This window comes from Trachurus japonicus, chromosome 22, assembly GCF_045865225.1.
Source record: "Trachurus japonicus isolate A0001 chromosome 22, Traja_1.0".
NCBI lineage: Eukaryota > Metazoa > Chordata > Actinopteri > Carangiformes > Carangidae > Trachurus > Trachurus japonicus.
Window position 1 is genome coordinate 12,907,981 of NC_140928.1, and position 22,104 is coordinate 12,930,084.

Consider the following 22,104-nt stretch of genomic DNA (forward strand, 5'->3'; position numbering starts at 1 on the left):
AAAGTGCATTGGACCGTGACGCTGCAGATCTGAGAGGGGACCAGCACACATTACACACACAGCACACACTTGTCCCTCAGATATCTGTTGCTAATGTGGTAGGCGACATGCTCAGTTAAGGGCCTTAATGAGTCCCAAACACTGATTGAGGCTCCTCCCTTTGGCATGTGGACGTTTGGAAGGAATGATATCGTACAAGTAGATCCTAAGCTGGACCAAACTGTGACGTACGGCTGTCTAAATATTGTTCCATCAAAATAAAAAGGAAAGTTGGAGCTGGTTTGCTTATTGACATACTCATGCATTAGCCAACCTATCCATCAGCTGATTGATATACTGTAGGGTCTGGCAGATTGTGAGTGTGTGTGAGTGAGGTGATAAGATTTAGGTTAATGTGAGAGGGTGGTTAAGGTGAAAGGTCAGAAAGTGATAATTCGTCGGTGGGAGATAAAGAGGTGAATACAGTAGTGGTGGGGGGGGGGGATAACAGCACAATAATCAAAATAAAGAAGTTGTACCGTTTGTTATTAAAGGAAAAAGTCAAGTGCAAAACTTGGTTTTACTGGTATTTTCAAATTTTTCATCATTATGGATTTTGAGAAGGCCTACCTTGAAATTAACTTTCATCTTGTGTATCCCTCCAGTGTGTACACATGGCATGCAACAGTTGTTTTAATGCAATAAGTCGACATATCTTAAATGCACTTGTGAAAATTATGTCTTTGGGCACATATTGCTATATCATTGCACTGTAATTGATGATGATTGGAGGCTAGACAACAGTATCAAATGTAACTTACTAAAGGTTACATTTTTTCTCAATGCTTTATTATAGTAAATGGGAATTTACCAGTATATGACAAGTATATGATAAGTATATTTTTTCCACCAGATCCATATTTTTATTTCTAAAACTTAATGTTTTTATTTTTCTGAAAGCAGCAATAATCTCCTCCCAAACATTAAAGATTCAATATGTTAAAAAAAAAGAAAAAAAGAAAAGAAATTGTCAATGTGGCACAATTCTAGTTTTGCCTGATAGAATTTTGCTCAGGAAACCTTTTTTTTTTTTTTTTTAAGTCTTTGATCTCACAAGCTTCTGGTTGCTCATGTAAATAGCAACAGTGGAATATCTCAGAATACAGTGTGTCTGAGTATTCCTAAAGGTGGCTCAACTTGACTTATTTAGTGGTGGGTCAGGGAGCTGAGGGCATGTCCACAGAGGTGACAGCTGCTATGAATAAAGCGCCGGAATCCTCTGGTCTCTGTTGTGCTGTTGGCATCCTGCATCCGTGAGCGTAAATTAGCCCTTGCTAACATACAACTCACAACACTCTGACTGGACCTGACCTCCCACTACACACAGCCTTCAAACTCACACATCACACCTCCACACCTTCATGTTAAACCTAACACTACACAATACCTAACATACAATACATACACATAAAACACACCCTCTGCCTCCAACAGTGACAAAGACGTACCACGTCCGCGTCATGTCCCATTTCCATACCCCATCCGTAAAAAACATAAAAACGTCAGTAAGAATTACACCTGGCGGAAGATGTTTTATTTTTTATTGCCCTCTATTCCACCTTAATTATGATGCCTGTGAAGGTTCGGGTGACGTACAGCTGTGTGCTGTGGCTGCCTTGTGTTTGTGTTTTACATACCAGAGCAGAGTTGAACTTTTCTTTGGCCGTAAAGACAAACGGAGAGGTGGAGGGGGAAAAAAAACAAAACAAAGGTGTTCTATTCTTAGCTCTGCTCATGTTAATAACTCGTCTATGGGAGGTTAACTCTTCCATTCTTCTCCTGTTATTTATGGACAGTAGGATGTATAGCTTGTAGCAGGGGATTATTTACCTCGCTGTTCGAGGACACCCCTTCAGGCGGAGTCGGCCTTTAAATATCCTATTTGTGTGCACGGGAGCTTGTGTTATCAGGATCGTCTTCATCATCAGACTTTGGACAAACAGCTACCGCGTGACCATTAAAATACACAGGCTGGTTGTACAGTGATCAGCTGCAGGGCCAAATCACCTGGCATGCAGGCCTTGGGTCACTTCCCCCTCTCTAAAACTCCACATATACAAACACATCACACAACCATTATCTGACCCTGTAAATAAACACCTATAGGCAGCTGCCTGTAGCGGAGACTGACCTCGAAAGAACAAGCCATTTGTCACTAATACACACATTGTCTTTCATCTGCTATGTACACAGCCCCTCTGACTCAAACACAGGGACTTTTATTCCTCTATACGTCTCACCCGAACACTCTCGACGCTTTTTTGTCTCAAAAGAAGTTGAGCAGGTTCCATACCTCCATGTCAGGGAGCAGAGAAACGACTGACTAAAGCTGATGTTTGGCAGTGCTTTAGTGGCCCTACCTTGTGACCTGATGTATGGATGCTGAAAACAAAGAGGTCTTTGTGGGGGGACCTCAGAGACACAGAGTTCACCCTCAGGTAGAGGCTTACGCTGTCTAAATCATTGCCGGGGCGTTTGTTTAAAATGGGCCTGTGCCGTATGTAAAATGAAGTGAGGGTGTTTTAAAGTCGAGCATAAATTCATCTTGATTTTATTGATAATTCATCATGTCGTGTAATGTGTTTTGGCAGAAGTGCTGGGCCCCAGTCTTACTAAAGCTTTTTCTCACCAAACGTGGCAGATCAAATTAACCTTGATCTGTGTGTTCGGTAGAAATTTATTTTTCTTTTTTTGGGGGGGAAGGTTGGGCTGTGACCTCTAGCCACCTTAGACTTTCTAGAAGATGCAAAAGGGAGAGATGAAACCAAGAAAAAGCAAATGTCCACATTCTCTTCAGGTTGCTGTGTGTGCCTCAGCTTTAGCAGTTCATATTTTTTACTACCGCTCTCATTTAAGATCGCAGAGATTTCATTCTGCTCTTAGGTGTGTGTGAGGCTCGCCTCGCTGTGTGTGTGTGTGTGTGTGCAGGCAGACACTAATAACACTCCCTCTTCTCCATTCAAGGGTTTTTGTTCCTGAGTGCCTTGCTCTCATTAAGCTGCGGTGGTAAGCTGCTTGGCACCTGCTTTAAATGCAACCACCACCCGCTCATTAACACTAAGGAAAGCACGGCTGGCAGCCGCATCCACGCCCAGGCTCGTCAAGTAGCCCCTTCGCTAAAATTAGCTGCATTTCACAAACAATTTCACCAACTCGTTACATAGTTAGGTGTTTATTGGAAGATGGCTGACTCTGACTCAGAGGTGGTGTGTGTAATAAGCACACTTCAGGTTAAGATGAGCCAGCCCACATAATAAACCACCAATTTGCCTACAAATTCAAACCAAAACTTCCATTCACTTCCTCAGACCTTACACACACATGCACTTCAGGGAGAATGTATAGTAGTATATAAGGCCTCATGTGTCCTGTCTATTTCTAAGTGTTTTTTTATGGTGTCTGGATGCTGCTTGGAACTTTTTCTGTAGAATCTCATCCCGTAGCCACCAGGCTCAGTCTTGGCCCCTGACCGCTCCCTCCCCCCCTCTGTGTTATTGTTTCTATTCCCAGTCTCAGATTTTTACCTCAAGGTCCCCGTAGTATTGACTTGTATTAATTCTGAGTAGTTTTCAAAGTCCATTTGTTTTCTTTAGGATATGGAAAGGCCTTGGTGACATGGCTCCCCTGTGTTTATAATTTTGCTTGTTTCAATTTGTGCTTGGCCTCCCCTGACAGACCCGGAACATGATGTATCGCACACCACCGCCTTATCTATTGATGTACAGTTTTAACCTTTTCAGAAGGTTGCCTCTCTTCACTCTGAGCAAACCAGTCCCTCTTCTCTTTTCTCCCATTTTCTGCCTCACCTCCCCAAATCCGCAGCACAGGAAACACATCCAGCACCGGCAGCTGAATGAAAAAGAAGAGCATAACCCCTTTTTCTAAAGTCATCTAATGTAAATGTTTAGGTTTTGTTTCCATAACATTTCCATATTAAGAGTTGGCGGCCATGTGCAGCAGTAGACCGTGGAAACGATGGGAGTTTGGGGGAGCTTGAGCTTTGTGCTGTGCTGAGAGGCTGAGCTATGAGTGTGACATTGTGGTGAACTTGCTGTGTGCATCTGTGGGCTTTCTCCAGGGCTGTTAGCTTTGGCCTGTTTGCTCATAGATACAGCACCGTAAATCACACACTGTAAAACGCAGAATGCGGGGATGGGGTGCAGAAGCTTGTACCGCTGTAAGGGCCTCTTCAAGGGAGGGGTGTGTGCGTGTACAGTCACATATTTTTTTTTCGTGCATGTATGTGTCTGTATGTAGAACATGCACTGCCTCAAGGCCCGCTCAACACACAGTACATACATTCATACTGTACATGCATATGGCTGGCAATGTCATGACAGCTGATTCTTGCACTTGCATTTATAATTTATGTGGTTAAAATACCTTGTCCAAGATGTAAGGTCAACCATCTAGGTATTTATAATAATCTCATAAATTAAACCCACACAAAAGACCAAAGAGCCCCATAATTATTATTAAAACAACACCATAGGGTGTTTGAGTCACTATTTTAATATGAAATGATTGATCACAGGTTTAAGGTTTTATGCACTTTACCTTGGAGCTGAACTTCTGCTGCTCTCTGTGGCCCTTTGGCCAGCTTCCTGTCTGCGTCTCCAGGGGCCCAGCAACATTGTTAACTGTCTGAGGATAGAGTGTCTGGGACTGTCAGCCCCCTGAATCTGGTCTTGCATGTGGTAACTGAGGTTCTCTCCATTCAGAGTTCAACTGTGACATGTCTTTATGCATGGCAGCTAATGTTCAAAGAATAGGTATGATCTATATGAGGCAGAGAGGGGCCACCGGTGGCTCTTTGGGGCATAATAAATAGCTTGAAAGATGATTCATTGCCTTTGAGAGGAGGAGTAGTGAAGTAACGTTGCACATTCCCAGTAAAGATCTCCCCCATTTTAATTGTTTCTGCACCTTTCAGCAGACCCTCAGGTGTACAGTAGCTACTGTGTTTATAAGACACGATAGAAGCAAAATGGAGAGAGAGAGAGAAACCAAAAGATAGGAGACAGGAAAAAAATAAAAACATCTCTCATTTGAATGGCTTGAACTTGATTCCTCGGTTGCTTGGCAAGTCTTTATTTATAGCTCTTAAGAACCGAACTGTTTGCCAACTAAGGCAAAGTTGCTTTGGCTTCCAAAGTGAATGTGAATGAAACAGCTGGACACCGTAGGACTGGCTAACATTAACCACCAGATGCGGTGTGTTTAAGTCTCAGACTTCGTGTTGAACTCTGTGTGCTCTGCTCTCTGCCAAGGGCTTCCGATGACAGGATCCGGAGGCCTTGGTGCAGAGCTTTGTTATTTCACAGATTATTGTTATTTCACTGCCATTGTAATGTGATCGAGTGTGTATCACCCTGTCAGAAAGATCTTAATCTCCCAGGCGGCTTTTTTTTTGTTTGATTCAGCACAAGTTTCCTGGATGGTGATCAAAGGAAAATACCTAAGCAACCCTGCCTCTCTTAGATCAATCTCACTGGTGTCCCATCTTTCTATCTCCTCACTAACCAGTTCCTGTTTTTTTTTTCTTTTTTTGGTATACCTTCCAAATCCAAAGTCAATAGCCGTAAGCATTTTGCAGATCTTAATTTAAAAGCACCTGCATAACTCATTGGTAGCTACCTCAGAGGTCTCTGATATGACTGCAGTGATGTACTAACTATATTCTTTTGTTGTGCGCCGCAGGTTCGGTCCAGGCCTTGTGATCTACTGGTACGGTTTCATAGGAGAGCTGGACTGCCAGAGAGACAGAGGCATCTTGCTCAAGGACTGCTTCCCTACAGACATCGTCACTCTGTGTCACGCCACCCAACAGGACCAGCCGCCACAAGAGCCACAATGAAACAGAGACTGAGAAAAGATGAGACGTAGCGCAAGAAATCAAATGAGTAGCGATGGGAGGATGAATGGAAGGAAAGAAAGAGGAAGGCAAGGAGGCGGGAAGGGTAGGAACACTGAACTACACAGGGGTGGATGCTGAGATCCGGAAGCAATTTAGTTTTCCTGCAGTGTGAGACGACTGGCGAAATATCTGCTCTGAACTCCACCTGACCCTCCCTCTCTGTCTGTCTCTGCCTTTCTTCCTCTCTTTCATTGCCCCAAAGCCACCACATGTAAATACACAGCAGCACTCTGTATATCTGACAGCACAGGGTCAGATTCATACCTGTGTGTGAAAACACAGTCTTGGAGGCCTTCCTGGTTGTGGTCAGCTCGTGGCCCCTGGATGGCCTCTTGCAGTGGACAGCCAGGGTGAGAGCCAGGGACCAAAAGCAGGACATTAGGCCCTTCCTTATCACACCCAAAGCCCTGGCCTTTGTCACTCTTTCCTCCTCCGTTACACAGGCAGATAAGCGAGGTGCGGTCGGGGTAGACGCCTGTCTCTCACCTGCGTCACTCAGTGCCCTCTCACTCCCGCTCCAGGGGGGTAAACAGGATCATTTCTGATTAAAGCTGCCCTCACTCTGACCCTTTTCACTTCACATTAGAAAATCTGTTGAGGTTTGAATAAGAGTTCACACCACAACTCAATTTCATCACATAATTATCATTAACAGATTTGATTTATGCATTTTGATCCTAATTAAATTTAACTAAGCAACTATAAATTAATTAGCTATAAATCTTCACATATGTAACACAGCGACCAAAACCCTCCCGGGATTCAAGCAGTTCTCCTCTTCTGCATGTTTGGGAAACATTTGACATATTTTGAATTAGACTCAGAGTCTGTGTTGCTTAATTGAAAGGTTACAATTAAGCAAATTTAAAGATTTTCTTAATTGTAAGACAAGAAAACATTTTTTTTATTTAAATGTCTAAAGATAAGAAGTGAATCATCACATATGAAAAGCTTCACAAATCAAAATGATTAATGTTTGTTTGTATTTGACTGCAATTACTTTTGTGTCCATCAACGGATTCATTAAATTATATTAAAAGTTATGCCTAATCTGTACAGAATAGCTGTGTTAGCTATAACATTGAGGAACTTCAGCCAACAAAGTCAAGTAGCCTTAAGTTACAGTCTTCTGTTGAGCCACAGAGTTAATGTTACAAACAACATGAATTATCTCTGTATCGCCTTCACCAGTTCACTGTGGGGTCACAGGTTGTGTTCAGTCCCACGTTTTACATTGTGATAATTTAATAGAGAGTTTCTGTTGTACAGTGCAGTTTTGTAAATATGTTTATTATGAATAAAAACTTTTGATAAAACAATTTAAATTAATTCTTGTTATGAATTTTAAGTGCACAAACTTTAAATACTCATTATATGATTCTGTAACTTAACCTACGTGAATGCCTTTAATTACAACGTAAACTATGCGAGTGCCTGCAGGTACATAGAAACACCTGATTTCCATGTTAAGGTGAGTGACCATCCAGCAGTTGTCTGTTGCACATCTTTACAGCCCCGGTACCTTTTATGAGCAGATACTAATGGAAGAAACACAGCCGGGCTAGGGGAACCAGAAGTGAACATAAAGTTGAGTGATGCTTTTAGAGGCAGATATGCACTGCCTATAGGGGGTCCCTGTCCTGTCCTCTTCTTTATTGCACACAAACCGATAAGAGGAAAGAAAGTGAAAGGGTGAGGAACCTGCCACCGCCTCTGATAATGCGTTTTATAATAATAATCTGATGCTTATTGTGCCTTCTAACTGCAATTTGGTGAAGCAGAGAATTTGTTTTTGTTTTCTAATAATGACACAGGCTTCACAGCTGACCATTAGCCCTCACCTACCGTTCTGCGGAGAGATGAATCACAGCAGGCCTCAGCTGAAAAACACAGAAAGATATGAATGAAGTGACGATCTCCCCTCATCTTCGCTGCAGCGTGATCGTTCCCAAACCAGACCCTCTCCTCTTCTGTCGCTGAAGAGAAAGAGAAACTCCCCCGTACGGTATAAAAATAAGCTTTTCTATGTTTGTTCTGCACAGTCATGCGCCGCTCAGTTAGAGAGATATGGTATGTGGGGGTTAAATACCTCTAAAGTGTTGCTTGATTTGTTACCCTTAAAACCCTAACCCTCAGCCGGCTCCCATCTAGGCCTTGATCCCTCCATGAGGAGGCCAGTGGGTCACGGCAGGGTCGCCAGGCGGCCGTGGCTTCCTCTGTCAGGCCCCCCTTGCTCCATGTGGTACAAAACAACTGTCCCCATGTGTCCAGTTAAACTCGGCCCTATTGCCTGGCCATGGAATGCTTAGACATCAGTTTATGGCTCCTGTTGGACACAAAAACAGAGCTATTTTACTCAGGGAGGGAAAATTCTCTGTTGAATAAGAACAGAAAAAATGGAAAACAGCAGATTCAGTTCCTCTCAAGTTTCAAGCCTTCCTGCCATTGTTTTCTAAGATGGCTGTCGCACAAAAGAGGAGCCAGGGTCAACTCCTATAAATTAGGTTCTGCACACAATGCAAACTAAATACAGCTTTTTTTAAACCTACTTCAAAGGTGTGGGCCGACATCACCGTCAGCTGACAAGATTTCCATGATGCAAGTGCAAATTTTGAAAAAAAAAAAAAAAAAAAGCTTCCATCTGATGATTTTTAAGAGCCAGATGTCTTTATTTTGTGTTTTCCCTGCCCTTGTCTCCCACCTCTTTTTAGATTCATTGTTCTTGTCACAACAATGGGGCACTCAAGTGCGCTCCAAATAAGGTCGGTTCGGAGAGGCTGCTTCCTGGGGCCGGGAACAACGAGGTTCTAGAGAAATGTGATCCTCGAGAGGCATCCCGGACAAACATGACTCAACATACAGTAGTTTTTCATTGAAGAAGTTTTATGACTTGTAATAACACATTAGAATTTCTGATAATCAAGTCAATGTGAGTGAGGAAAAATTGATAGCACACTATTCACATTTTTCATGTGACAACACTGCAGAGAAGCAACATGCAAAACAATTTAGTTCCACATTTTATTCCTTATTGTAATATTGGTAACAATTCTTCAATCTGTGACTCCCATGTGTCAGATTTGTTTGATGCAGTTCACAGCATCCACTCTGTCTGGCCTGGGCCCGCAGGCTATTGGAAGTCCACTATCCACTCAGATGTACATCTTGGCCCAATCTCTTCCAGATCCTGCTGTTTTATGTCTCTTCAGCCAAGCAGCTAGATAGACCACTGAGACCCGAAGAATGAGAATGAAGGACAGAACCAGAGTGAGACTGAAGGGTAGGTTCTATCCCTCCAGCAGACCACCAAACGGACTTCCTCCACGCTCCTGTGTTATTTATGTGGAGAGAGCTCTGGCCTGTTTCTGCCCCAGGCAGCTCAGTGCTTTTAGTAGGGATCCTCTCAGCCTCCGTCAGCCAGCAAGATATCACAGGGTGGAAATAAATAAAAGTTCTCCTGGAAGAGTCAGAGCAGCCAGTTTTGAAATTAAAACAGATTTTTTTTTTTTTTTTTTTAGTGGGCTTGAATAACAGAACTGGAAAAAGGCGGCCTCTCTGCACTGAGCTGCAGCAGCTATGAAGAGATTTCATTTTTATTTTTAGGAGGCTGTGCCTGCTAATCAGAGGCTGTTATTTAAAAACAACAATGGATCATGAGAAAAATCGTCTGGGGGGATTTTAAAATGGCAAAGCAGTGGATGTTTGATTGACAGGATAGAGGGCAGATGGTATGTTTGAGGGAAACTATGACAAGAATCTACTCAGATGGGTGGGAGGAGGGGGTGGGCGGCTGGTTTAGCTGATGATGATGACGGTATACTGCTAAATGGAAAGGAGGATGGAAAGGTGTTGACTGGGGTTCTTGCTAATTGAGGTATTCCATTTAGAGCCAAGCTCTCATTTGTAAAAACAGTGGTGCTCGCTGTGTAACTCACACCTTCAAATAAATCCAGGAGGCATATTTGGAGTTCCTTCCAGGGAGACCCGATACACCATGTGTCTGTGGCCATCTTCGGGGCCGGTGACGCTCCTGAGTTTAGCCAAGATAACATACATCAGCCATATTTTACAGCGGCTACTTTGCTTGTCAGATTCCATTTGTCCATTATTCTTTTAACATGTATTGTCACGGATACAAAGGAGGTGGCGAATACCACAGAGGAGCATGGGGAGTTTGGTAGAGGGGGGAAAAAAGGTCTGTCTGTGAAATGGAGGGAGCGTGCATTTGTGGTTGGAACCACAGGGGTGACAGCCTGCACGGAGGCCGCCTGCTTCAGCATCGGCCACCGGAAAGGTCAGCCCCCCTGAGTGGCATTTGGACTGTGACAGAAGTGACCCAGAAACTGTGTCATCTCCTGTTCACAGCGAGGGGTCCAGAGCAAGGCCCGGCAACATCCAGGGGTACAGGTACAGGCCAGCGGGGAGATGGGCGGGGGTGCTGGGAACTGCAGGGTGGAGGAGAGGTAGCAGAGGAAGATACAGCAGAGATGTAGGAGCACCACTGACATTCTAAAAGATTGGAAAAATACAGCAGTAGATGCAGCGGAGGGGGAGAAAGGTTAGCTGCGAGAGGCTGGAGACAAAATCTGATTGAGTCAAAACAAACCCCGGCTCAGCCTCTGTTTGTGAGCATGATGGCCTGATGAGGGCTGTCGCAAGCTTGTTATTATGAAATAAGTGCACTTAGGAGGGGGGTGGGGCTACTGTACATGGGTGGTGGTGGCCATGGAGATGAGCGTAGCTATTATGGGATGCATGGACCACAGGCTTTGATTGGTGCTGAGAGCCAAGCTTGAATCCAGGACATAATCAGAGCCACTAATCCAGTTGATAACAGTGCGTCTGGCCCTGCACACAGCGCCGGCCCCCACTCTCTTTCAGAAGTACCCTCGCATTTGTCAAAACAAGCCTTACGATCATTTATCACATCACAATAAATCCTGGCTCGAAATCCTAAAGCACAGTTGCGATGGCTCCTCCATTATGTACAGACTCAGCTTAATTTTGGGAATCTTTGAAGGAGCAGATGTGATTACTTATTTTATTGAATTGTTGCCACGGGCAACATAATATTTTTGTGCTGGGAAATTGTGAAGGGCAGGGATGGAGGCAGCCGTTTAGGCGAAGACGTCAAGAAAAGGAAGAGGCGAAGAAGGAGAAGAGAGGAAGATGTTGACTGGAATTAACTACTTAACTTTTTTTTTTTTTTTTTTTCTTTTTGTGGTGCTTTACGAGTATTTTGTTGGGCCTTCCCTGATCTGAGCAATTAACTGTTTGGCTGAAAGCACAGTGCCAGCTCCACTGCTCCTCAGCTAGAGCAATGTTGGCCGTTTATCACTTTTACAACTCATTTTCACCCCCAAAACACTCCACTCTGGGGGCTGGATGCAACCTCGCTGCTGCCATGTCCTTGAGTTCCTGGTGACAGGTAAATATACACTTCCATCCAAACACATGTCCCACATCGTCTATATTTGACTTATGGGAGGTCAGTCTGCGAGGGATCGATGTTGCAGTTCATTTTTAGAGGCCTGATGATGTCATGTCGCGGTGTACTGTGGGTTATGGGACCTGTTGCTACAAGAAAGCAACAGTCACTGCAGCTGTCTGGGTGAGGAGGGGATGAGTGGACGAGGCAGGCGCTCACTTTGAGGGAAAAAAACTTGAATGAGCCGAATCTTGTGCTACTGTAACTCCAGCACGTCGCTCCACTGACAACATCCCAGTCCCGCAGGGATCATCATCAGGTCACACAAGAAGGAAGAATGAATGGAGCGATGTGATGTTGTCATTCAAATGCAATGGATCACTTGAACTCCATTGCCCTGTTGTAATGACCCTGTGTAAGGACCTGTAATGTGGTTTTCCCATTGGGTTTGAGAGAAACCCTATGCCAGGCCATTCAGGTGTGCAATAAAGTGCTTTTCACTTTCTGAGGACTTCCTGTCTCCAGTGGCGTTCTCCATTAACTCCTCACAGACAGACAAGAGCCTTTCTATTGGCCCAGACGCTCTTTATCGCAGCAGTTATTCCCCCCAGGTACGGCGCTACCTGGCCCGCAGATAAGATAGGGAGCCAGCTGCCTGTCATTATTGGCAGATGAAGGCTATCTGAATATTGACAACAGTTTACACTCCTTGTTGAGAAACAAAGTTGGACTTGTGAGGCAGTCGCACACAGGGCTTTTATTGTCTAGGGGGAGATATGAAAAGCCAGGTTCCCTGTGGTCACACACCCAAATAGCCTTATGTCACAGCTCGCACCCCCTCCTCCCCCTCTTCGTCCTCCCCCTCCTCCTTCTCCTCCTCCTCCTCTTCAGTTGGCTACTATTTATTCCCACCAGCTGTAGTGATGGGCTAAAAAAGTTCTTGACACCAGCTATTGCTTTTCATCGCTGCAGCTTCCGACTGCTAACAGGGACCAAGCTACAGCTCCCCTTGAGTCCCCCTCTCTCTCTCTGCTGCCTGGTGGAAACAACAGCAGCAAAGATTTCACAGATATTTTAACAAGAGGTTTATGTGTTACAACATCATCAGCCGGTGGAGTTATTCACTTATTGGACATAAAACGCAAAAAAACAATGCAAATGTAATGTGGACAGAGAGTCTGTGTCCACAGCCTGTGACTCATCCACTGTTTGTTTAGTCTCCTCCAGTTTTCACTCGTTACTCATCCTGCACGTCCCGTCGACACGTATTTGACGTCATCAGGTTGTGTCTACGGGAGGTCACCACATCGGTTTCTGTCAGACTAAAACGGATTTCAAAAAAAGAAAAATAATTATCGATAATTAATGTTTTAAAATTAATTAATTAAATTAAATTAAATTACATTAAAATAAAAAATCAGTGGCTTCTTTCTGCTGTCGGGTCAAAACGATTTAAACTGTTCATTTCCCGAAGTTGTTTTGTGTAATGGAGATGATCACAACTTGTCAACCGGAGTTAAATGTGTCGAAAATATTGACCGTTTCCATTTTTTTCATACAAATAGAGGACAGTCAGTTACTGCTTTCTATTTCATTATTAATCGATAAAAAAAAGTCGGTTTGTTTGAAGATGAATGGCAACGAAACGCGCTGCATTATTCTTGTTTATTTATTACTTTTTTACAAAAAAAAGTATATTGTTCCGTTTTTTATCGTGGAATTGGAGTAAAAATAATAGAAATATGGATGATAAATTCTATAGAGGCTAATAACTGATATTATAATAAATATGGCTGACCAACAATGTATTACCCACAATTATTTGGCTGTTATTAATAATAATAACAACAACACTAACAATAATAATGTTAATAATAATGATGATAATAATAATAATAATAATAAAATGTAGTTTTGATGAATTATTGTCTATATTTTCTTCAAATGGATATTAAAACAGTCCTGGCTACATAATGACGTGGACCACCTCTGTGTCTCCTTGTTATTTCCTCCAGAGGAAACGTTAGTCTGTAACTCCATCCTGGTGACACCAGTCTCTCCCTCTCCTCGTCCTCCCTCCCACGTTTTTTTTTTTTTTTTTTCTGTATAGACCTCTATGCCATTACAGTGTTTTGAAAAATAAGTAGAGGTTTTAACTGCCATCCGAGACGATAATGGTTACCGATTCTGTACTTTCAGTCATAATCTTCAAGTGGGCCGTGATTAATGATGTTAGCCGTCCGGGTCCTTCAGGCCTCTGGCTGGATGACTTCAGCCCTGCTGCCCTGCTGCTCAAACTCTCTCTCTCTCTCTCTCTCTCTCTCTCTCTCTCTCTCTCTCTCTCTCCTTTAAACACACACTCGGTCGTGCACAGTTCTTGCAGAGATGTTGTGGTCGCATATTATGAATTGCTCATTTCTCTCTCCCTGTCACACACACACACACACACACACACACACATTCACGAAAGGGAGCCGGGCAACAAGTCCCCAGGTGCAAAGCATAATATTGACCCTACAATCCATCTTTATTGATTTTACCATCAACGTGGCCGCCTAATACATGCATAAGGAGCTTTCTACCTGTGAGTAAATATGAGATGAGAGTCTTTGGAGGTCACGTTTACTGCAGCAGGTCAGACTCTTATCATGTGAGAGGAGGAGGTGGAGGAGGAGGAGGAGGAGGGGGCTTCGAGCGCGAGTTTTTGGGTTAGAACAACAGAGAGTGGAGGGTGTGTCACGTGTCTCTATATTTAAGACAGGAGTGTGAACGAAAGCTGATGTCACACACACACACACACACACACACTAGGACGCTTCTTCTTCCCCCTCATCTTCTTCTCCTCTTTCTTTAAACACATTTACTTTGGCCTCCAGAAGGGGTCGCCCTCCTGTAATAACAGGGCGCCCAAGGGTGTGGTGGGGAGGGGGCTTCAGCTCTCTCTCTCTCTCTCTCTCTGTGTGTGTGTGTGTGTGTGTGTGTGTCTCCCCCAGAGCCATCGCACATGTATAGTATTGGAGTTATTAATTAATGAAGTCAAAACGTGCCTATAGAAAAGCGAAAATTAATCAATGAACTGGAGACATTTTATATTTTAGAAACCACCCCCCCTCCTCTCTCTCTCTCTCTCTCTCTCTCTCTCTCTCTCTCTCTCTCTCTCTCTCTCTCTCTCTCTCAGTCCTCCTCTGTTATTTACAGTTCTTGTGAAATGTCTCACTTTGCTGCCCTCGGCTACCCGCAAGATATTTCTAACCTTTTTTTTTTTTTTTTTTTTTTAAAGCTCTCCAAAATAACCGAAGGAAATTAAAAATTAAAAAGAAAGAGAAGAAAAATCAAATGAGGGCAGCAGCTCATAAATTAAGACAATCGATGTTTTTGTCCACTCACCGTGAGGACTTCCGTCTCCTAATGGAATAATGCCAGATTTATTTATTTGTGAATCTTATGTCTTCTCAGGCCATAAACTCGGATTATTTCAGTGGGAAAAAAAACGGTCAAATGTTGAGAAGCTCGGGGCCAGTGTAACACAGCGCTGCGGAGGCCCCGGGCTTCCCTAATTAAATCTTAACTGATTGAAATAAAGGTTTCAGTACCTCAAGGCTCGACTCAGCTCCGGCTATTTCCCCATTTTATTGCGCTTTATTTATTCTGCACTCGCCTGCCCCCGTTTTCTGCCTCCCAAGCAGCTTCACGACTGGACACTGCAATTTTCACTTTCTGCTAATTCTCCCAAACCCCTGTAGCTATGTTATTTCACTAATTATAATTTTTACATCATTAAGATTTATTTTGGTGGGGTGAGTGTGTGTGTGTGTGTGTGTGTGTGTGTGTGTGTGTGTGTGTGTGTGTGTGTGTGTGTGTGTGTGTGTAGAGGAGGGAGGAGGAGGGGGAGGAGGTGACTGTCACTCATTTTTAAGAAGACAAGCAGCGCTGAAGTGTGAAAAAAAATCGCCTCTAATTCAAGCAGAATCGCTGAAAGTCGTGAATATCATCAGATTTATTCTAAGTATTTTCATCTCCTCCACACAAACAATGCATATTTTCCCACAACTCTTATTTCTAATGTTTTTTGTTTTTTTTTACCAATAAAAAATATAAACGATAAAAAAACATTTTCGTTCAAATTAAAGGCTAATTACGCATATTTAGATAATATTCCGACACGTTTGAGATATAAATCCATAATTTTCCAGTTATCAAAATGCCATCGAATATTAAAGCAGGCAAGTGTGCGCGTGCTAAAAGGGCAGTGAAGAGCCATCGGTGGGAGCGTCTTTGGGCGCGCGCCTTGCTCCATTGTCTGAGGAAATCCTATCAGAAATGATAAATAGATAATGGAGCTGTCTCCTGCAGACACGTTCATCAGCGGTAAATGGGAGCTGGCGCGGAGCACCACGGAGAATTAAGGCGAAAGAGTTTGCAACATTCCTGCAGGGGATAAGTTGTTGACAATTAAAGAACACACACACACACAGACGGAGAGAGGGAGTGTGTGGGAGAGAGACAGAGAGAGAGAGAGAGAGAGGGAGGTCAGAAATCCATTTGCTGGCGTCTTTTTTGGACTATTTTGTTTATTTCGCTGACGTTGTTTTGCTACTTGACCAACAAAACACGAGTATTTGTATTTGTTGTTGATTTTCAAGCTTCCCCCTCTCAGCAGGCCTGGTGCGAGGACTCTGCATAAGGTGTTGCTGCCAATCACAACCTGAAGATGGACAAAAACAAACCACAAGAAAAAAATCTGAAATCACACCTTAGCCATGCAGCAGCAACCTTTACTTCCCATTTAACCTCTCATTATTAAGAAAAAAAACAGCACTTTACACGCCTGTAGCTGAGCTCCTAAAGCCAAGAGGATGATGAACTATTTCCTCATGCGATAAAAGAAAAGTGTATTTGTAGATGGAGAAATGTTCAATTCAAGCAACAAACAACAAAAAAGAAAGAATGGAAGAAGAGGGTGAAGAATAAAAAAAAAATGCACCACAATCCTGGAGAATAACAACATGGAATCTGGGACCATGATGAAGTTTCGTCTCTGACTCGATTATCTTTGCGGAGTTTGGTTTGCGCAGATCAGCTCTGGCTTTTATTTAAGAAGAAGAGGGAAAAAAAAGAAGGGAGAGGAGAAAGCCTTTTCGGTGGTGCTATAATAAACCATTTTCCCTGGGCTTTATTGATCAGTCACTCTGAGCTAATGTAATTATCCTCATCAATAGGGGGACTGCAGGGAGAATCATTATGCGGTTGACATTGATAAATGATCAGCCAAATGCGGCCCTTTTCTCCCAGGGACCCCCGCCTCTGACCCGCTCACACAGGCCTACATAACGTAGTCATAGAAACACCTTATGGCAAGAGGAGAGAAAAAGTGCTGAAATGTTTTAAAAAAAAAAAAAAAAGGAGGGCAGCACGCACACACACAGGCTACACGTACACACACACAGGCCTAAATACACAAAACCTAAAAACTGTCCCCCAGAGCAGGCCATTTTGGGGAGAGCCAGCTGCAAAGCGAAGGACACTCAGCCCACTGCATGCGCGCGTGCATTTTTACGACCACTATCCAAATCAGCGACGTGAAGCAAAAACAAAGAGCAAACTAAACTTTTTTTTTTCTTCTCCTCTTTCATAATGTCTTCCTCCCTGGTCGCCTGCAGATGCACTCGTGAATCTAAAAATACATATTTGCAGACAGTCCCCTCTCTCTTTCTTCCTCTAAGCCAATAACATAAGCGTTATTAACATGTTGCCTCTGTGGCGCGTGCACACAAGTTAGGATGTATGTGTATGTGTGTCTGTGTGTGTGTGTGTGTGGACTTTTAATATTGTTGCACGGGCGAAGTGGAGTGTCTCTTGCAGAGGAGCGGGCTGCATTGTGCAGCAGTGCAGAGGGAATATATTCCTTATTTTATTCGTGCAGCAGCAGCCCGGACTGGCTTTGACAGGGAGGAGATGAAGGGGAGGAGTTGTTTAGCTCGGCTGGATCATCCATCATCCCTGTCACACCAAATCGGCAAAAGGAAAGCAGCAGAGGCAATCTACCTTCTGTCTCATCGGGGGGAAGAGAGAGAGGGAGAGAGAGGGGGGAGGAGGAGGAGGAAGAGGAGGAGGAGAGGGGGAGGGGGGAGAAAAAGGAAGAAAAAAAACTATTAATATTAAAATCCTCTCCATCCACAGTAATCCTCACGTTTTCTCTCTTTTTCATCTGATAATCTCCGCACAAAACGGAGGGCTTCTTCCTTCCGTTTCATCCGCGGAATAATGGAGCGACAGGAAAACAACAAAACATGGACTTTTAGGGTTTAAATAGTTGACAGGAGAAGAAGCTTCATTAACTAGACTCCGGTGTAAAACTAATAAAAAATAGACCTTTTTTCCCCCCCTCGACCTGTTAGAAGTCCATACCACCCCCCTGTGAATAAGCAATAAAATGTTACACAGAGATGATCTGTGCAGGTATTATGTCCGGAATTTCAATAAAACAACCCGCGTTGCATTTAAAGCAAATAAGCGAAGAGGAAATAAAGCTGAAGCTCTGGCCATCAGGAGGATAAAAGGACCTGATTTGAATAAACAAACAGTTTGTATTAGTTTTACATTTGGAAAAGAGCTTCTCAGCTGTACCGGAAAAACTGGTGTGTAAATCTAAATCACTGTGATCTCCATTATTTCCCGTTTCTATTTTTTTCTATTCCAGAAACCTTCAGAAAAAAAGAAAAAGAAAATCTGAATCAATCAACAGGCCATGAAGCTACCACACAAACAAGTCCATGTTTGCTGACAATTCTGAGAATAATTCTAATAATTAATATTTTACGGTGATATCAAATGGAAAATGAATAAATAAAAAATAAAGTCTTATGTCATATTTAGGCCAACAACGACAACAACAAAAATCCTGGAAAAAGAAAAAGAGGCCACGAGAATATTACGTCTCCACAATCTTGAATTACAGCCGAAAAAACGAGGCAGGCCATTTGGAAGTACACTGATTAAAAATAATAAAAAATAAAATTGTATTATTATCATTACTATTATTATTATTATTTGTAATGTCTGCTGTTTAATTAAAAATGAGGACCAAGTCGGTGGTGAGCAGTGTTCCAGCAGTGTGTTCCTGATAAAATTAGAAGCAAAAAAAAGTGAATAAAAATTAAAAAGAAGTAATAAGACCAAGCGATCAGAAGTTTAAAGTAGTTTGAGAAGGACAGAACATATTTCAGCAGAAAGTGATGTTGTCGTTTGTGCTTTAAGGCCACGAGCTGGGATGGCCGCGGGCAAACACAGGCAGGGAGAAGGAGAGAACAGAGAGGAAGGAGATAGCCCATCAAAGCCCATCTGTGCTGCTGCACGGCAGTACCTGCTGCGGCCGACAGGCGGCGCTGCAAAACGGCGGAACGGAGCAGAGCAGTCGGAGAGAGAGAAGGCCAGCTATGGTTCTCAGTGCAGGAGCAGCTCCACTGGGGACAAGTCTTTGCTCTATTGTTTGAACGACAGTGATAGAGTAAAGGCTGAATTCATCTCAACTGAGTTAACTAACTTTATCTACTAATTAAAGCTATCCTACTTTATTATCAGGTGGACATCTAAAATAACATTACTTTTATTTATTCTTTTATTGAATAGAAAACTGGGGTATTATTATTATTTTTTTTTTTAAAGAAAAGAAAATGATAATAAAATAAATGTTGTGCCGGAAAAAATGTTTTCATTTCTATTCTGCTGTTTTGGTGTTGAAGAGCTGAAGGCCACAGTCGACCTCCTTTTATTTACCTCCACCTCAGTGCTGATAGTTTATCTTTTGCTCTAAACTTGGTTGGTGGTAAATCTGCTGTGTAATTTGCTCCCTTCATTTGCATTTGACAGTTGTTTATCATTTGGAGGACGTGTTTGTGTGTCTAAATAAATTGCCATGACAAGATATATTTCAACCATAATTTGTCATCGTCATTTTAAGAGGTTATTCAATAACCAAATGGGCAGCCTGGTTAAAATAAGCCACTGCTAATAGAGTGCTGGGAAAAAAGGGGAAATTAATTGGTATATTTTGAAGACTATTAGCAAAAAATAAAAATAAAAAATTATGCTGTTGACAGGCAAAACCATGCCAAATTCACATTTTATAATAATGGTAATAATAACAGTAATAATAATAATGATGATGAAGCAATTACTTGTATTAGTATTAAAATGGGAACATGGATAAGACTGTTTGTAACACAGTTAATCACACAAAAATCTAACAAAAATCAAAAATGAAATATTTATTACAGCATTTGTGACTGAACACCTTTTAAACATTACGTCACAGTCCTCATACAAGTATTTAATGTATTTTTGACAAAGCTTAAGGGAGACGGCATCTTATCATCTAGTGAGGAACACGTGCTGAAAAAGGAAGGAATTCATGGACATACAATATCAATGCCACAGCAGATCTGAAACTAGCAAAAACATTCTTTTTCAATTGAGGTAAACACATAGAATATCTAACATGAAACAATTAATAGACTGAACTCTGTACGAAGTTTGTTACAATATTCTCTCAGCTTTTTTTCCCCCCAAAAGCATTGAGTTCATAATTTAAGTTTTTTTTTTTTGTTGGTTTTTTTTTTTTTTTTTTTTTTTTTTTTTTAGTTTTAGGTTTTTTGGTGCATCAACCATCAAATGCTTCTCCAGTGCCACAGAATCAACGTTTGTGTCAGTATTGTCCTTATGGCAAGAATGTTGATCCGCAGATAAAGAAGCGCCGTAGGATGTTGCTTTTCCACTATTAAGCTTCCTTCAATAGGCTCTTACCAACGAGAGTCCAGGGTACAAAAAATAAAATAATATTAAAATAAAAATGTATAAAACCAACACAATCCAGTGCTTGGGCAATTCAAACAAAGAACTTTTTTTTCCTTTAAAACCTACAGGGCAACATTCATTCATGAACCAAAAAAAAAAAAAAGAGAGAGAGAGGGGCATGACAAATGTTCAAACTGAATCTTCTGGAGCGATCCGGTGTCATTTAGCAGCCTTTTCCCATCATGCCCTGTTCTTAAGGGGGACAGGACCTGATTGCCCTCTGTGGTTTGGAGCCTTTTTGAGATGTTCCATCTTCTTATTGTTTTTTTTTTTCTTTTATAGTGCTGTGCTGCAAGACAGTTTCTCCTCCAGGAAGGAGCACACACAGTGTGAGAGAGAAAAGGTTAACCTTTAATTCTAAAACTAGTTCAGGAAACATAAACCATGTGATCAACAAAAAATGCACAAGTTTTAACTTATTTATCTATACTTTTTATACTACAGTAGTTATAACTCTTGGAGTCTTTCTGTTGTTTCTTTTTTTAAATCTTCCAGAGTGATTTTATTTTCGAAGCGTTTGAGCGTGTCACATGAAAGTGTACTGAACATGTTTATGATGGTGTGTGAGTGAGTGTGCGAAAAGTGTGTGTGTGTGTGTTTTGTTTTTTTTCGAATGCGTGCATCTGTCCGTTTGTTGCACGCGTGTACGTCAGAACATCCTCTGTTGATCTTAACCAAAAGCCCAAGACTTTACAAAGTGTTCTTGTCAGCTTGGTCCTCCGTTTGGATGAAAGTAACAAAATTGACAAGTTAAAAAAAAAAAAAAAAAAAAAAAGAATTATCACAGCTCATCTGGAATTCTGTTTCTTTAGTGTCAAATTCTGGTCAAAAGGGTTCGATTTTTATTCTTAAAAATAGTCTCAAAATAGGATTTATTGTGAGCTGCTGCTTTCTTTTTTTTTTTTACTGTTTTCTTGTAGTAGCTGCTGTTGTCGTGGTAGCAAAGTTCCCTTATACTATTGGGCATGGATGTCCAGGCCTTGTCCTCCAGTACTGGGGTCAATGGGAGTGAGCAAAGGGGGTCTCTGTGCAGACATGGTCATTCCTGGGTGCGACAAGGGTCCTCCGTGCATCAGCATGGCGTGGTGAGGCTGGTGATGAGGGTGGTGGGCGTGGTGGGGGCGGTCGGGCAGGTATGCGTGGAGATGGGGTCCGTGTCGGAGCTGGGAGGGGTGGGAGGTCATCTGATGAGGGTTGGTGAAGGTGGGTGGGGCCATGCTCATGCCCATAGGACCGCTCTGAGGTACGTACTCCCCTGGCATGCCTGGCAGACCTGGGAGGAAGACAGAGGGAGAGGAATGTGTTTACGCACTCAATAAAATTATTTCCTCCGCGTGGCTTCGACATCCTCCTTCTCCATTAGCAGCCCTTAATTCAATTTAACTTCAACAACAAAGAGCCGAGCAGCTTTTTATGACACTGCGTCTGTGACTACAGCGCTTTTAGCTTCTACAAGTTAAGAGAGACATTATTGCGCCGGGGCTATTTTAGGCTTTGGTGAGTGGTTTACAATGCCCAATAGCGTTGTGGTCAGGTCTCAGGTTGGAAAATGATCCTCAGTCATCCACAGACACTGTAGTCCTGGAGGATGTGAGGAAAACCAAGCAGCCGTATTGATGTGGAGAAGTGCTAATACTTTTACAAGTGGAACAGTTAATTCCCCAGCGGACTTTAGTGACAAACTGAGCAGGCGCTCTCTCCTGGGGACGTGCCTCTGTGAACATATTTGATTTGGAAATTCCTTACAGAAGTTATTAAATAATTTAGGGCTGCAACACCAAGACGGCGAGCATTAACAACTCGGTTCCACCCTTCATTGAGAGCATTTTAAGCAAATTGAAGTGCTGCTCTTGATGCACGCAAGTGT

At 42.5% G+C, this 22,104-nt stretch overlaps 2 protein-coding genes across 7 annotated transcripts in view; one reads left to right on the plus strand and one right to left on the minus strand.

Moving 5' to 3' along the window:
• Positions 1-6,742, plus strand: part of cdin1 (CDAN1 interacting nuclease 1) — a 55,173-nt gene extending 48,431 nt beyond the window's left edge. Inside the window, exon 12 of the mRNA XM_085766614.1 lies at positions 5,740-6,742. Coding sequence (XP_085622740.1) covers positions 5,740-5,896 — 157 coding nt within the window. The 3' untranslated portion in view covers positions 5,897-6,742. The remainder of the gene's footprint in view (positions 1-5,739) is intronic.
• A 14,317-nt stretch (positions 6,743-21,059) lies between these two features.
• meis2a (Meis homeobox 2a) overlaps positions 21,060-22,104 on the minus strand; it is a 79,809-nt gene continuing 78,764 nt past the window's right edge. For 4 of the 6 annotated variants that reach the window (XM_085766611.1, XM_085766607.1, XM_085766609.1 and 1 more), the window contains exon 13: positions 21,127-21,510. The gene's annotated coding sequence lies outside the window, so the exon portion shown is untranslated. Of the gene's footprint in view, positions 21,511-22,104 lie in introns of all 6 variants that reach the window. The other 2 variants (XM_085766608.1, XM_085766610.1) reach the window with 1 other exon arrangement.